Source organism: Morone saxatilis, unplaced genomic scaffold (assembly GCF_004916995.1).
Source record: "Morone saxatilis isolate NCDOM2014 unplaced genomic scaffold, NCSU_SB_2.0 Contig14, whole genome shotgun sequence".
In the NCBI taxonomy this organism is placed as follows: domain Eukaryota; kingdom Metazoa; phylum Chordata; class Actinopteri; family Moronidae; genus Morone; species Morone saxatilis.
The window spans coordinates 20,376,413-20,393,533 of NW_023339696.1; the positions used below are offsets into that span (position 1 = coordinate 20,376,413).

At 39.2% G+C, this 17,121-nt stretch overlaps 2 protein-coding genes and 1 pseudogene across 2 annotated transcripts in view; 2 read left to right on the plus strand and 1 right to left on the minus strand.

The window, feature by feature from the left end:
• LOC118322779 (myosin-4-like) overlaps window positions 1-3,917 on the plus strand; it is a 15,136-nt gene extending 11,219 nt beyond the window's left edge. Inside the window, exons 26-34 of the mRNA XM_035654580.1 lie at window positions 32-158; window positions 254-372; window positions 458-654; window positions 727-910; window positions 1,780-1,945; window positions 2,025-2,149; window positions 2,228-2,311; window positions 3,652-3,692; window positions 3,778-3,917. Coding sequence (XP_035510473.1) covers window positions 32-158; window positions 254-372; window positions 458-654; window positions 727-910; window positions 1,780-1,945; window positions 2,025-2,149; window positions 2,228-2,311; window positions 3,652-3,692; window positions 3,778-3,787 — 1,053 coding nt within the window. The 3' untranslated portion in view covers window positions 3,788-3,917. The remainder of the gene's footprint in view (window positions 1-31; window positions 159-253; window positions 373-457; window positions 655-726; window positions 911-1,779; window positions 1,946-2,024; window positions 2,150-2,227; window positions 2,312-3,651; window positions 3,693-3,777) is intronic.
• Window positions 3,787-5,239, plus strand: LOC118323229 (myosin-7-like). Its single transcript, XM_035655168.1, has 5 exons — window positions 3,787-3,948; window positions 4,040-4,144; window positions 4,825-4,920; window positions 5,004-5,135; window positions 5,219-5,239. The coding sequence occupies exons 1-5, from the start codon at window positions 3,787-3,789 to the stop codon at window positions 5,237-5,239; spliced, it is 516 nt and encodes a 171-aa protein (XP_035511061.1).
• A 2,693-nt stretch (window positions 5,240-7,932) lies between these two features.
• The window catches only part of LOC118323230, a 14,786-nt pseudogene continuing 5,597 nt past the window's right edge, over window positions 7,933-17,121 (minus strand).

The window sequence follows — 17,121 nt, forward strand, 5'->3', positions numbered from 1 at the left end:
CAAGCACATCTTTTCTTTTTCAAATTTCAAGATTAATTTAGAGAAAATGTGCCGTTCGCTCGAAGATCAACTGAACGAGGTGAAAACCAAAGAGGAGGAGCATCAGAGGCTAATAAACGACCTTTCAAGCCAGAAAGCTCGACTGCAGACGGAAAACGGTGAGGAATATTTGATCATGTCTGAGCAATGAAGCCAGCAGTTGTATACTCTCACAGACGAGGCAGCTCTAATGTGTTTAACATTCATCGTGCAGGTGAAATGTCTCGCCGGCTTGAAGAAAAAGAGTCCTTAATGTCACAGCTGACTCGGGGAAAACAGGCCTTTCTCCAGCAGATTGAGGAGCTGAAGAGACAGGTTGAAGAGGAGGTTAAGGTAACGTCTGACCGAAGAGACGAGCACGATGAACTGTTTTAAAGTTTAAAGGAGTGTTTATGCAACTTCTGTAATTTCCTCAAAGGCAAAAAACGCCCTGGCTCACGGTTTGCAGTCGGCTCGCCACGACTGCGAGCTGCTCAGAGAGCAATACGAGGAGGAACAGGAGGCCAAAGCTGAGCTGCACCGCTGCCTGTCCAAGACCAACAGCGAGGTGGCTCAGTGGAGAACCAAGTATGAAACTGATGCCATCCAACGCACCGAAGAGCTTGAGGAGGCCAAGTAAGAAAAATCTCCACGCCGGTTCAAAACAAGATAATCTTCTGAGATCTTACGATTGTTCTCCCCCCGCAGGAAGAAGCTGGCGCTGCGTCTGCAGGATGCAGAAGAAGCTGTGGAGGCTGTCAACTCCAAGTGTTCCTCTCTTGAGAAGACAAAACAGCGGCTGCAGGGAGAGGTGGAGGACTTGATGATGGATGTCGAGAGGTCAAATGCTGCTGCTGCGGCCTTAGACAAGAAGCAGAGAAACTTTGATAAGGTTTTGATCTTGAGTCTATCTGGATGTCATGTAGATGCACGCTAATGTGACTGATATTCAGTTAGTAGAATATAATAAAACTACAGGAAGTATCATGTCGAGGAAGCTAATGAATGGAAGAAAAAAATATCAAGCTGCTGTTTGGTTGGTTTGGCGAACGTTATGTCTGGTTATCTTTCCCAAACAAACAGCAGTTAGTCTTCATCCTTTTGGTCTCAAACACTGCAGCTAAAGCATGAACCTCGCCTTTGTTCAACCTCATTGTACCATATCCGTATCTGCATTTTGAAACCCATTGCCTGAGTTTATATTGTTTTGTTGCTGTCTTGGTCTTAGAAAGTCAATGAATCATTCAATTTCACCTTTCATACAGTTTAGGGCAGTACAAAGCGCTTCACAGATGACTGACAATACGACAATAAGACAGAATGAAATAAAAAACAGTAAATTAAAAAATAAAATACAAGGATAAAAATGACAATAAAATAAACAGTAGCAATAACTTAGTTACTTTAAATCAAATCTATACTAGAAACTAGATAACATAGATTAAAAAGAAGAAGCAAAAGTAACAAACAAATAAAATCAAAAAGGATTACGGTATTAATAAAATAAATTAGCAATACAAATTTTACTTATAAAATATAAAATAAGGTAAATAATGTCTAAAAAACATTCTTAGTTAAAAGCTGGAAAGGCTGGAGAAGTAGGTTTTGAGTTTATGTTTAAAGATTTCAACACTTCCAGCTGCTCTCAGATCCTCCGAGATCTTTTCTGTTGGACATAAACTCACATTTACATGTTTAACCAGATTTATTTCATAACAATAGTTTGTTTTAAACATCCAGCTGTAATATGCCTTCCTGTAGGTTTTGTCTGAGTGGAAGCAGAAATACGAGGAAAGTCAGGCAGAGCTGGAGTCGGCCATAAAAGAGGTTCGTGGTTTGGGCACCGAGAACTTCAAGATGAAGAACGCCTTCGAAGAAACCCTGGAACAACTGGAGACCCTCAAACGGGAAAATAAAAACCTGCAACGTATGTCGCTCCTTTGCATTTAATGAATAGTTAATGTCTTTAATGCAGAGAAATAATGCAACATATCTTCCTTTCCCAGAGGAAATAATGGATCTGACTGAGCAGTTGGGAGAGACGGGAAAAACCATCCACGAGCTGGAAAAATCAAAGAAACAGGCTGAGCAGGAGAAGCTGGAGGCCCAGACTGCTCTGGAGGAGGCAGAGGTCAGCAGAAGATAATTCTAAATGACGTATATTTAAACATCTGGTACAGTATTTACAGCCTTTCACATCTGAACTCAGGCCTCCATGGAGCACGAGGAGTCCAAGATCCTGCGAGTCCAGCTGGAGCTGAACCAGCTGAAGTCGGAGGTTGACAAGAAGATAGCGGAGAAGGACGAAGAGATCGAACAGCTGAAGAGGAACAGCCAACGAACCATCGACACCATGCAGAGTAACCTGGACGCTGAGGTCCGGAGCAGGAACGAACGCCCTGAAGAAGTGAAGAAAATGGAGGGGAGACCTGAACAATGAGATCCAGCTGAGCCACGGCCTAACAGGCAGGCGGCCGAGTCCCAGAAACAGCTGAGGAACATTCAAGTCCAGCTGAAGGTGAGCAGCGTTAACATAAACCCTGCAAAGACTTAAAGCTTAATATTAATACGCTGTTCTCCTCCTGGACCAGGAAGTTCAGATTCACCTGGACGAAGCGCTGAGAAACAGCGAGGACCTGAAGGAGCAGGTCGCCCTGACGGAGCGAAGGAGCAACCTCATGCAGGCAGAGATGGAGGAGATCAGAGCAGCTCTGGAGCAAACTGAGAGGAGCCGCAAGCTAGCAGAGCAGGAACTGCTGGACGCCAGCGAGAGAGTGCAGCTGCTTCACTCACAGGTGCAAATCTATCAGCTGATCAATATTTTTGCTTCCCGGCTTAGCAGAGTGTTGAAAGTGTTAAAACAGCAGGCAGCCACAGTTAGAGACAAGCTGGTGAACACAGTGGAGCTTTTAGTCAGTAGAGACTGAAAACAGAGCTGAAAGAGAGTGAATATTGGACAGAAACAGGACGCCAACTGATTGATAATGTTGCTTTATATATGCTGTAATTGTAAACAGGCAGTTTATTATAGCGAGAATATGTCAGCATTGTGTTCACTGCTTGTTTCTGCTGCCCCAAGTGGCCAAAAAAATCAGTAATTGAAGATTTAAGACAGAAAACATCCAGATATCACACAGTGTGCAGCTTTTAGATAATACTGAAACTACAGGGTTACAGTTAAAACATCTAAAATCCAATCTGAATTTTAGGCCTTTCAGTGTCTTAAAAATTGATTGGATTAATGACGTTAATAAAGTTGCCTTTTTCAGTCAGTGGAAAATATTTTTATTATCCTGATTTTTCCTTGACATATTTCCTACTTTTTTTGCCAGTATGGACTTGAAATAAGCCTTAAATTGTATTTATAATAGTCTTTAAAAATGTCTGATTTTTTTTTTGCAAAAACCCTGAATTAGCTCCAAACCACCAAACTCTTGTTAGGAGAAACATACATAATGATTCCTCAGGTAGAGCAGGACAGTGAATCATCTGTTGTATCATAGAAAACAACAGTTCATATTTTAGCGTTATGTTGTCGTCTCTTACAGAATACCAGCCTGCTCAACAGTCGGAAGAAGCTGGAGGCCGATCTTTCTCACATTCAGGGCGAGATGGACGACAGCGTTCAGGCAGCCAGGAATGCCGAAGAGAAAGCCAAGAAGGCCATCACGGATGTAAGCGTCTGGATTTCCTTCTGATTCACTCTCAGCTGCCCGGACAGCACAGTCCAATCACAGGTTTATTTACACTTTATTTCAGGCTGCCATGATGGCTGAGGAGCTGAAGAAGGAGCAGGATACTAGCTCTCACCTGGAGAGGATGAAGAAGAACCTGGAGGTTACAGTTAAGGACCTGCAGCACCGCCTGGATGAGGCCGAGAACCTGGCCATGAAGGGCGGGAAGAAGCAGCTCCAAAAACTGGAAGCAAGGGTAAGCGTTTTATTTAAATTGAATCTGCTTTATTCAACCATTTATTCCAGTAAATAGGCATCATGTGAGGAATGTATCTGCTATTTTGCAGGTGCGAGAGCTGGAGAACGAGCTCGAAGCGGAACAAAGACATGGGTCGGATTCTGTGAAAGGGGTTCGCAAACTTGAGCGCAAGATTAAGGAGATCACCTATCAGGTAAAGTCAAACAATATGTAAAGTAAAAGTCGGTAACATTTAGTTAAAGGTTATATATATGAAATTTAGTTGACAGTGGAGGACCAGCATCTCAGGGCAAAATAATTCTACTGAAATAAACTAATAAAAACTGTATTTGTTAGTCTTTTCAACAATCATCAACTCTCTAAAAAGTAAATTTTTCATGAGCTCATTTCACGAGTTTTTCAGCTTCATTTTCCAGCTGATCCAAGAGAGGTTTTAAATAGTTAATTTAGCTTCAACAGGGCTGCACGATAGAGTAAAAACATCATATTGTTTATGATTATTGGTGGGAATTATCATCATGCATCATAAATTTAATTTTCACTGAAAAAACTATTAAAATTATGATGATGTGATATTCGTTGGAGTCTGTACTAAACAAACATACCTTAACCCTCTCTCTACAGATCCCCAGTATTTCATTATACTTTAATATTATATTATATATATTAATTATAATGCTGTTTGTCATATTTTAGCTTTATCAAACAGTTGCAGCTTCCTACGATTTGCATATAGCACTTGTGATTTCGATAATATTGTGTAATCTGAAAAGTAACTAAAGCTGTCAGACAAATAAAGTGGAGTTAAAAGTTCAATATTGACCTCTGAGGTGTAGTTTAAGACGTATAAAGTTGTTAATTATCGGTTTTCAGTCTGATGAGGACAAGAAAAACATGACACGGCTGCAGGAGCTGGTGGACAAACTGCAGCTGAAGGTCAAAGTGTACAAACGGCAGGCTGAAGAGGCTGTGAGTGACTGTTGTTTGACACGTTCATTATCATTATTATTATTATTATTATTATTAATAATCTGTTATTTGGTGCCTGCCAGGAGGAGCAGGCCAACACTCATCTGACGAAGCTGAGGAAGGTGCAGCACGAGCTGGAGGAGGCCGAGGAGCGAGCCGACATCGCCGAGTCCCAGATCAATAAGATGAAAGTCAAGAGTCGTGACATGGGGAAGGTGAGTCAGTCGGCTCCTGGCAGCACACGGTATCTCATTAATGCTGATAAACATTAATATTTCTCTCATTTCCTCATTTACAGGCGAAAGACAGCGGAGAGTAGTCGTAGCCATGGAGACGATAAAGTGTCTCTGAAGCTGAGCTGGAATACGACACACTCTTTATTTCTTCATTTAAAGCCGTTATCTGTGTGGTTTTATGGGATCATTTCAATTATTTTGATGGACTATACTGAAAAAAACAAGCCAAAGATTATTTAATGTAATCATATTATCTTGTATTGAGCAAAAGGAAAAGATCATTTTTAAAACTAGCATTAAAATCTGTCCACTGAAAGACTGTAAAGGGACTTAAAACTACTCAAAATGCCAGAAAATGTAGTAAGTTGTGTTTATTACAAGCAATGAAAACTCAGTTATTTAGGATTTTCTTAAAATAAGTGTTTTAGTCACTTTATTGAGCTGAATTTAAGAATTTGTACCTTAATCACAAAATTAATAATTAGCAAGAAAAATCTTACAATAAGACACAATTTCTTCAAATAGTATAATAAAAATAAGTGATTTTCTCTTAAATTACGCTGTAAAACCTGAAATTAATGTACAGTAATTAACTTTGCAGCTTTGCCAGCACAGTGCTGTATTTTTATAATTTCTTACTGTATTTTAGTAACTTTACAACACAGTTCTGGTCAGAGTGTAAGTAAATTACTGTATTAGTTTAGTTTAATTAATGTAAACACACTGGTCCTTTAAATTAAAAAGTGTATGAAAGAGGAGCAAAGAACGAAACAAAGAAAAGAAAAATAAACTTTTATTTTAGGAAATATCTAAAAAGAAACTGCATAAGTAATATTGTCCATTATTATTATTATTATTATTATTATTATTATTATTATTATTATTATTGGTACAGTAACAATATTTAAATACAGCATATGTTATAAAATAAATAAAAATGTTTTTTGTGTGCGTTTTTTTTGCCACTGTAGTTTCTCCTACAAGCTTGGAAGGGGAGGGTGAAGCGAGGGAGTTGCAAGCTGCTACTTCACCACTAGATGCCACTACATCCTACACACTGGGCCCTTCAAATGCAATGTTTTAATACGACCTCTGGAGGGCGCCAAAGCAGGGGTTTAAATTCTATATATACGTAGTGGCTTTAAATATGAAACTAATTATCACTGAGAGTGGTTTGCTCTGTTGTAGCTGATGTATGATGACTTAATATTTCAATAAAATAATAAAATATAAATCCCACTCTGTTGTATTAATGTAGAAATATTTATATTATTGTTGTTATTTATTGTTGTATATAGCTGTTTTTATCTTATGAATGAAATGTGATCAAGAAAACAGAACAAATGACTTTTAATTTTATAAACATTTATTATTTTTCTAAAAACAGCAAAGACAAGATTTGGGAAAAAGACCAGCAAGAGAGGAAATGATTGATTTGTTCAGTATTTCTGTGCTGGAATATTGTTTAATATCAAGAAATAAAGTTTAGTTTTTTTTATTGTGCTTTAATATTTTATATTAGGTGAAGAGATACAGTGAACCTGGTTCTTCTGTGGCCCCTGAGGCTCCAGTATAAACCTTTATATTATAGATAATTACTTGTATTCTATGTTAAAATCAATTCAAATCAATCAGCAGCTGTTCTTTATTTTATATTTATTCTCCCATTAAAATCACATACCATTTATCTAAATTCTGTTATTTGGAGACATAAATATTGTAACTACAGTGTGTGATCTTCAATGTCGCCAAAATTCAAATGTAATCAGTGGTTCCCAACTTTTTTATCAATCACTGAGTAAACTGACTGATCAGATTTTATTGATCCCTGAGAGGAAAAATAAAAACATTCACAGCAAAAAAAACAAACAAACCAAAATTTTTTTTATTGAGGCTGCAGCTTAAATAAAATAAATCGAGCGAGTGAGATAACAAGAGCAGCTGATATTTTATATTATATTTAATATGTTTTAATAACAGCAGAGAACAACTGATAAACTACAATGAACACACACAGTGAACACAATAAAACAAGTGATGTGGATGAATTCTGAGCAGATTATTTCCTGTAAATATGAGTTTTATTATGATTCTCTGTGTTTTTAACAGTCATACAGACTTAATAGGCTTCTTATTTTGACACATTTAGACATTCAGAGATTTATGCTCTAAAAAATAACTATTTTATTATAAATTCAGAGGTAGAAACATGTTGGATGTATGTTTTTTTACACCCCTTAAAATCAAGACGGCTTCGTGACATGTTCTTGGGGACAGGACCCCAGGTTAGGAACCATTGATACTGGATTTATTATGTAATAAAAAATAAAAGTAAAATGTAATATAAATGAATGGATGATTTCTATTTTAAAAACTTACTGATATGATATGAGTTAACATGCTATGATATTAATAATATATGATAAACTATAATCTATAATATATATATATATATAACTGGAGTCCAACGTTCAGCTACTCGCCCTGTCCTTCCTGTGCCTGCAAAACAAACACATTTAAGGCAAAAACACTGAATATTAATACATCATTTTACATGTTATATACAGAATATGTAAAAAACACAAAAGCTTTGATCACAGAAGCCAAAAACATTATAATAATTCCCTGAAAATGCACTTTTTTTTACACAGTTGAAGCTTTTTTTAAAACTATTTATGGAATAAAAGCGGATAATTTACATTATTATTTGTTTTTGACTTATAAACTGAAATCCAACCATACAGAAAATAAGAAAGTGTTGAGTTTAGGTACCAACTTATAAATATTCGTAATAAACAGCATAAATTAAATTCGGTACCTTGGTCCCTATTTCGCGGCTCTTTGCTCTCATCTTGTTGGCGAGTGTTTCGGCCACGTCAGCTCTCTCCTCGGCCTCCTCCAGCTCGTGCTGAGCCTTCCTGAACCTGGCCATGTGCGCGTTAGACTGCTCCTCCTGGAAATGAATCCTTCGATTATTAATAACAGACGCATTCACTCGTTCACTCAGAGTATTTCTGCTGGTTGTGATTTGCTCACAGCTTCTTCAGCATGCCGCTTGTAGGCCTTCATCTTGTTCTGGAGCTTGTCCACCAGATCCTGCAGTCGCGTGTTGTTTTTCTTGTCTTCCTCAGACTGAAAGATGTAAAAACAAACTTCTGGATTAACTCTTTTATTATTTTATGATTTTTATAGAAACAATATGGCACTGAAATGTTTGTAGGTTCAGTTAAACGTATAATCTGCAACATTTCTGCATTAAAATGTCTATAAACGCTGGAGCTATGTTCTATATGTTGAGTTGTGTTCTTACATTATCTCAAATGTTTCCAACAATGTTCAAACTCAGAGAAATTTGTCATTTTATTTCCTACTTACATCGTCTTGCTTTAACTTGTAGGTAAAAGCGGCATAATAAAACTTTAATTTACCTCATCAGCAATGCTGGTTGTTTAACAATGAAGACAACAACTCCAGGACATTGTTAAACCCTCTAGTTGCAGAATATATATAGAAGAACATATACATATAATTCTTTAAGCGACAGCTGTTGCAGCGTTACCTGATAACTGAGCTCTTTGACTTTCCTCTCGTATTTACGGACTCCTTTTATGGCCTCTGAAGAACGTTTCTGCTCAGCTTCCAGCTCATTTTCCAGCTCACGGACCTGAAGAGCACAATTCAAGAAAGAGCCTTGAGGATTTTTATTAGGACTTTTGAGTTGATTAATGGTGTCGGACTTCCTGCCAGTGCGATCTGCTCTGTGCTGCTTGACGTGAGTGGGTCGCAGCTTCCATCAAAAATAGATAACATCACAATAAAACATTAGTTTTTAGTCTCTTTATGTTCCCTAAAAGGATCCAGCTATTCTTCATCAGCCATCATCACTGTTGTCTAACATCCTCACATCATCTATATACTAGATGGTCGATATCTGTAACGTAGAACACCGCCTACGTACCCTCGCCTCCAGTTTCTGTAGCTGCTTCTTCCCGCCCTTCATGGCCAAGTTTTCAGCCTCATCTAAGCGGAGCTGCAGGTCTTTCACCGTCACCTCCAGATTCTTCTTCATCCTCTCCAGGTGAGAGCTGGTGTCCTGCTCCTTCCTCAGCTCTTCAGCCATCATGGCGGCCTACAGGTGTCATAACAGGAGCATACATTTTCCATCAGGTCTGTGTTAAATTAAATAAAAAAGCCCTGTGAGAGCAGCTTACATCAGTGATGGCTTTCTTGGCCTTCTCCTCGGCGTTCCTGGCCTCCTGAACCGCTTCCTCTATCTCAGAGTGAAGCTGAGTCACATCAGCCTCAAGCTTCTTTTTGGTGTTTATAAGACTGGTGTTCTGCCAGATAAAGATAAAAGAGATGTGACTTATAAATCCTGCAAATCAGAAAGGGTTTGTTCTGTGAGTGGATACTGGTAGACAACCCACCTGAGAGTGCAGAAGACCTGCGCGCTCACTCGTATCAACCAGTTCCTGCTCAGACATTTTACGGCTCCGCTCCGTCTGCTCCACGACGGCTCGGAGCTCTTCAACCTCGGCCTGCATCAAGGCCGTTCTGCGCTCCATCATGGCTACCTGCTCCTTCATGTCATCCTGCCCCCTCATAGAGTCATCCAGGTGGATTTGGGCGTCCTGAAAAGGCATTTATCCATCAGTCTTTCTTAATATCTTTACAGCTGCTGGCCAGATTGGAATTAAATGAATGAATTAAGCACAAATATAATAACATAATAAATAACACTTGTCCATCAATGATAAGCACCTAAAATATTTCAGTTAACTTTCTTTTAGCACCATCATGAAGCCAATGTTTCTACTGGTGTTTCCACCCATTTCCAAGCTCTCCTGCCCTTTCTAAAAGTCCACTTGTTCAGGCAGACTTTTAGTTAATGTACTGGTGGTTTTAATTGTAAATTTTTTCTATTTAATTTCATTTCTTTGAGATGTATGTGTATATATATTCTACCTAATGTGTTTGTTTTGATGCCACACTGTAAAGCACATTGAGCTGCACTTCATGAAAGGTATGAAAGGTGCTGTATAAATAAAGTTATTATTATTAGTCAGGTGGTTTGGTTCAGCGTGAAGACTCTCGAAGGACTGGTATGAACGTGTCCATTACGCTTAGTTTTTGGCAGCCTTGCTTGCTCTTCTTGTTTAAAAGTAGGTACAGTAACAGCGGCACTAGTTCAGCTACCCGTGACCCTCGCCTTGCAGGTTGTAGGGGTCCATTGAGAGTCTCTGGGCTACAAGGGTAATTATGAGATAATGTTGTTATCCTAAAACAGAGAATAACACCAGCACAAGTAGCTAAATCTCAGATAAATTAGCCTCCACAAGCTACATATTTAACAATAAAGGCTGCAGCAGCACAACCTCTGAGTGTATTTAATTTAACTTTTATGCTCATGAATTAAACTTCTTATCTTCTTAAGGAAGAACGTGTTATGTCTCACTAACATATCCACACTTTAACACATTACTTTATGCTGTTGTACCTTCAGTTGCCCCTGAATGTTCCTCAGCTGTTTCTGCGCCTCGGCCGCCTGCCTGTTAGCGTGGCTCAGCTGGATCTCCATCTCGTTCAGGTCCCCCTCCATCTTCTTCTTCACTCTCAGGGCGTCGTTCCTGCTCCGGACCTCAGCGTCCAGAGTGGCCTGCATGGACTCCATCACCCTCTGGTTGTTCCTCTTCAGCTGGTCAATCTCCTCGTCTTTCTCTGCCATTTTTCTGTCAACTTCAGCCTTCATCTGGTTCAGCTCCATCTGCGCACGCAGGATCTTAGACTCCTCCTGTTCCAGGGTGGCCTTTTGAAAACATTTCTGGTTACTAACACCAATGCAAAGACATATCTGAAGGCTGTGTTTGTTTATTATTTTTACCTCAGCTTCTTCCAGTGAAGTTTGCATGTCGTATTTTTCGGTCTCCACCTGCTTCTTGAATTTCTCCAGCTCATGAATCGTCTTCCCGCTCTCCCCAAGTTGTTCCGTCAGGTCTGAGATCTCCTCTGCAGTGACAGAGAGGTTTTGAAATCACTGATTTCTTCCACAAACTTACTCATGATAAGGTTTTCACTTACGTTGCAGGTTTTTATTTTCCCTTTTCATCGTCTCCAGGTGATCCAGAGCTTCTTCATAAGAGTTCTTCAGTTTGAAGAGCTCAGTGCTGAGAGATCGAGCCTCTTTCTGAGCACTTTCCAGCTCCGCCTGAGACTCCTCGTACTTCTGCTTCCACTCAGCTAGAATCTGAATACAGTAAAACATTAGTTAGTAATAATTAAAGAAACACAATCCGGTAATTAATGTAAGAAAATACCTTGTCGAAGTTCCTCTGCTTCTTGTCGAGGGTTGCAGCTAAGCTGTTGGACCTTTCCACATCGACCATGAGATCCTCCATCTCATTTTGAAGTCGCTGTTTAGTTTTCTCCAGCGAGGCGCACTTTGAATTCACTGCTTCGATTTGTTCTTCGGCCTCTTGGAGACGCTGGGCGAGCTTTTTCCTGTCGAAGGTGAAACCAATATTATTAAAAATGTATGGACTAAAAATATATAACCAGTGTTAGACTACAACCAGAATGACTAATAGTTTTGGGAAGGTAATGCTTTATTTTGCTTTCCTTGGAAGTTTACTGCATGTAACAATGTAATATAATGTAAATATAGAGAGAAAGAAGCCCTGTTTTATTTCAGTTTGATTAGTTGTGTTAAAAGCAAACAAATATATAGATATTCAGGCATTATTCAGTTATTTATGGGAACTTCATCCTTCATTCAGTACAGTATATGTTAAAGTGAATGGTTGCCTGTAGCAGTGATGCCCAACCACTAAAGGTCACCAAAGTTTAATGGGGGGTTGCAAGGCCTTCTTGATGATTTTAAGGTGTACTAGAAAACGTAAAAAATGCACACAGTCCACCTATATCTCAACATTTAGTTCACTTCTGTGAAGTAAATTATCTAATATAATCATGGCCAAGCTTCAGGGACAAGAATCCACTGAATTTGTCAAAAAAGAAGCCTATTAAGTCTTTATGATTGTTAAAAATTATATTTTTTTTAAAAAGCAATACAGACAGAAAATTGTATAAAAAGTTCCCTAAATCACTGGTTTTACACAAACTTCAGTGCAACTGCAGTTATTGAGTTCACTCCTTGGGTTAATTGTACAGATTTAATATGATATGAAATATCCATAAAATATGTAAAAAACTTCCTTGGACATTACTCCAGCTTATTGGAAAATATATGATATATTACATTGAAATCAGTTTGAAAAATCAGGAGAGAAAAAAGCTCCAGAAACGCAATATTAATAAAAAAAAAAGAACAATAATGTGCACTCTTTCATATTATGTAATCCACATGTTTGATGTCTAAAATTTAGCGAACATTAGCCTGATCTATTGATCTAATCTCAGTGTATAATTACTTTGCTTCCTCAAGCTCTTCCGTGCGTTGGATGGCATCGGTCTCGTATTTGTTCCTCCACACAGCCACCTCGGTGTTTGCCTTGGACAAACTACGCTGCAGCTCGGCTTTGGCCTCCTGCTCCTCCTCAAACTGCTCACGAAGGAGGTCGCAGTCGTGGCGGGCGGACTGCAAACTGTGAGCCAAGGCGTTCTTAGCCTATTGAGGAAGACACCAATATGGAATTTAATGAGAAAAAAAAACATGTAAATCAGTCAAGTGTCAGTGAAGCTTTGATTACCTTTGTCTCCTCCTCGATCAGCCGCTTTAACTCATCTATTTGTGTTGTGAATCCCTGTTTTCCTCTCGTCAGCTGGGAAATGAGACTTTCTCTCTCTTCCATTTGTCGGGAAAACTCGGCTACCACGAGTCAAACAAGAAAATAAGTTTCAATTAAAACTCTAGCTTTATGAATTTCTACAAAAGGGGGGACAAATTAATTACCATTCTCAGTTTGGAAACGAGCCCTCTGATTGGAGAGATCATTAATTTGTCGCACGTTTTCATCGTTCTTGGTCTTGAGTTCCATGAGCTGATCTTCAAGTGCACGACCCGTCTTCTCCAGGTTGACCTAAAAGTGTGTGAAAGTAACACAAGTTCATCCAGTTAAATCAGTGTGTAATGAAGTGGCGTGGGGGTGTTAAACATTTCATTTTCCTGCATTCTGGTGAATATTTATGCATCCTTTTGTGTCCCTTGCAGAATCTCGCTTCAGGTCGAACAGTTCACCACAGGCAACAGACATTTTTGTACTCATTCAAACTGACATTGCTGATGCACTTGAGGCAGTTTGGGCTGCCTCTCTCTTTTTATGGGTGGACTTGGGCTGGATCTGCATCTGTCTTCTTTAAATTGGGATTTAATACTTGTCAATATGTCTTGTTAAACTCTTCTGGTTTTATAATTTCATTCAAAATGTAATTTAAAGCATTAGAGTAAAATGTGCATGAAAATACTTGACAAATCGCAAAACACCAGACCCACACCACAGCCGAGACAAAGTCAGCTGGACAACCCCAGCTTAGCTTAGCTACAGTTTACTAGTTGGATGCCCCTGCTTCGCATAGCTCTTGGCTAGTAGAAAGCTATCTTTGGCTTTGTATCACTATATTATATTTTACTGGCTATTAACAGTCATTAGATTTTTGCGGAAAATCTCCACCATAGAAACACATTAAAATCAGTTAACAACCCAGAGAGTTGAAACACATTTAATTTAGTAAGGAACGTTACAACCAGTTTACTTAATGGCAATAAAAAGAATCTTCAGAATCTTCAGAATCTTGCATATTGCCAATTAAAATCCTCACCTTGGCTTTTGCAACTGTTTCCATATTAATGGACAAATCATCAATCTCCATTTTCAATTCACTCTTTTCTTTTTCCAGTTTCTGTTTGATCCTCTGGAGGTTGTCGATCTGCTCTCCCAGCTCAGCAACGCTGTCAGCCTGCTTCTTGCGCAGAGCGGCAGCCGTGGCCTCATGCTGCAGAGTGGACTCCTCCAGGTCACGGCGCAGTTTGAGGAACTCGGTTTCGCGCTTCTTGTTGGTCTCAATCTGAGCGGCAGTGGCTCCTCTGGCCTCCTCCAGCCTCTCCGTGATCTCCTCGGATCTCCCTGGAGAGGTCAGAGCGTGCCTTCTCGAATCTTCCGCCTGAACAGCTCCGTTCGGCTCGATTTCTTCCTTTGTTCTTCAATAAGCCTAAAATGACAATATACCGCCAATCATGAGGGGATCGGTTGTTATCAGTTGAATTAATGTTTGACCTTTAATCTGAGGTTTTTACAATGACTCCTTCATCTTCTTTGAACTGGTATATTGTTTGCTCGTCTTGCTACTTTGCTGAACAAGCTTGTTGTTTTCAAAACTCTTTTCTGCAAGACAAGAAGATACACGTGAGTTATCATTCCAAGATTTATTTTCTGTACATGAATCAGTGCTAGGATTTATCTTACCTTCCTTCCTCCTCAAGACTGTTGTTTGTCATTTTTCCTAGGTCCATTCAGGGATTTTGGGTAAGTTTTCAGATCCCCCTCAAGCTTCCTCTTGGCTCTTTCAGGTCCATGCGGATCTTCTTTTCTTGCTCCAGGTTGAAACCCTCAAGCTTGAAAGAAATTTGCCAAAGTTAATTAAGATGCAAAGTAACAGTGGTTTATTCCAGTGTATTTATTGGTCTTACAGCATCTCAACATCATCACGTTGTTGGTTCAAGCTTCGACTTGGCTTTGGGTCCAGAGAGTTGACTTTGTCTTCCTCTGCTGGAGATCATCCAGTGCCTGTTGATGAGCCCTTGAAGGCTCTCTTTCTCTTTGTCAGTTTGCCAATGTTTTCATTCTGCCAGCCAGCTTCCTTCAACTAGGTTTTTAACCTGCAATATGTAGGTATGCATACACATTAATATGAACAAAAACAGAAGTAAACTAGAAAGAACTCAGAGAGCACGTTGTTCCAGCCAAGGTTAGGTCAGAGAATACTGATCAGGAAAAAAAGCAGTTGGTACAATATCTTGACCACATATGGGTAGGCCATTTAAATAATTATGGTTCTGTAGTGCCCATCTTCAGGTGAAAATACAAATACGAATTAAGAATGTGGCAATTTATGTTACCAATTTTAATATTGGATTGGATAAAAAAGTGGTTAAAAGGAGTTTTAAAAAAGCGGCTGTTTTGCCACCCAAAACATATAATTATTCATTGCAACAACCAAACTCACTTAAATGTTTTTATGTTTTTGAGATGGACTGTTAAAGTACTAGTGTTTAGCATTTGTGAACAATCTAGCGGTGAAGTTTCAGATTGTAACTAACTGTATTTGACGACCCAGAAATGAGAAAACGGTCTGTGGGGTGGTGGTAGAAGAAAATACGCCGTGAAACTATAGTTTCAAAGGCCCCATCTACAGCCAGGGTTCGGGTTTGTTCTGCCAATTAGATCACCTAAAGTTTACACACTGGACCTTTAACAAACCAAACAAGTAATACTTGAAGGTACCAACAAACAAACTCACAAACCTTGTTTTCTGTGGCCATGTTTTTCTCTTTCTCCACTTTAGCAGAAGTTATTTCCAGGTCCGTCAATGTCTTTTTTTAAGCTCAGAAAATTCGTCTCAAGCCTTTCGCTTCTTGGCGGTCCAACTCGGCGGTCACTTCCCTCCTCATCCTCCAGCTCTCGGTCAACTTCTTTGAGTTTTTGGCCTCGAGCTGGATTTTTTGGCCCTCTTGATCAAAGCCTTTTCAATCTCTCCCTCTTGAAATCACAAAAGTTTTCCGAATTCCCTAAAAGAAAAACGCAGAGGAACACGCACTAATGTATGATCGTTTAGGCAATAAACTTTGAACTGAGATCAGTGGCTTTATTTGATGTAATACTTCAACAGATTGTATTGCAAGAGAGGTTTATTTTTTATCCTGCAGAAAGAACATTTTCTTCGTTCGAGCTCCTTTCTCTGGTCTCTGACTTTGACAGATCCTCCTTGCACTTGACGAAGTTCCTCTTTTTTCATGGTCGCCAATCTCCATTTTCGGTCCCTGCACTCTTTAGAAGGGCTTTATTTTAAAGAACAGCCTTCATCCACGCCAGTGTTTCACATTCATGATGAACGCAGGTAATTGAAGAAATCCAGACGACATCCCTGTAAGATGTACAGCAACAGGTTTAGTCTGTTGTGGTATGGTTTTTAGTTTCTGTCATTGTAAGAGCATTTTTGGTGGTGATCTTACTTTTGTGCAATTAAATTGGAGAACTCTTTCCTCATGAGGTAACCAACGACACAGTGCTTGAGTCTGGTCACAAGAGAAGCTAGTTTTTCATCTCGCAGCTCTCCCAGAGTGCCAAGTAAGGCCAAGCTTTTGAAGAAGACTGCAACAATAATGGTGTATTAATGAAGCATCCAGTCCATTAAAGTTAATCAGTTTGTTGTTTTGGTTAAAGGATAAAGCCTGTACTATTGACTTATTTATAATAGAAGAGAAAAATTCAACAAGTATCTTAGGCCCGCGTTCTATGTAATACAGCGGGGGGCAGCTCCACCTGGCTGCCAATAACACACAGATACCATTCAATCTTATGGAGAAAAAAAATATGAACCAAACAGGGGCAGAACATTGATATTATTGAATATAACAGACAGAGAACGGTCTTAAACCTGCAGTCTATGTAACAGCCAGCAGGGGGCAGCTAACACACTGACATTATTCAGTCTTATGGAGAAATGAGTCGACTTCTCACTTGATTTATGAGCTCAGTAAACGTTTCGCTGATGAGTTTATGCGTCTCACTCTCCTAGTTTCAGTCTTCTTCCATACAGCCATGATGTCATTTAGTAAATGGTGTTCCCATTTAGAGGCGAGACTATAATGCCAAACTCGAGGCTTGAAAGCAGTACTCCACAACAAAGTTAACACTTGGTCTATACCAAAAAAATTACTTTTATAACTTTACCCTATGAGGCAGTTTGCCACATACCTTTGTAGATCCAAATCTGTACTGTGTGTGGTCAA

Bases quoted from the DNA above. Each gene is read 5' to 3' on its own strand.
- LOC118323229 (XM_035655168.1), top strand. From the start codon at position 3,787: ATGGCTGAGGAGCTGAAGAAGGAGCAGGATACTAGCTCTCACCTGGAG. The intron at 4,145-4,824 runs GTAAAGTCAAAC...ATCGGTTTTCAG, and splicing joins TTAAGGAGATCACCTATCAG to TCTGATGAGGACAAGAAAAA. The intron at 4,921-5,003 runs GTGAGTGACTGT...GGTGCCTGCCAG, and splicing joins AACGGCAGGCTGAAGAGGCT to GAGGAGCAGGCCAACACTCA.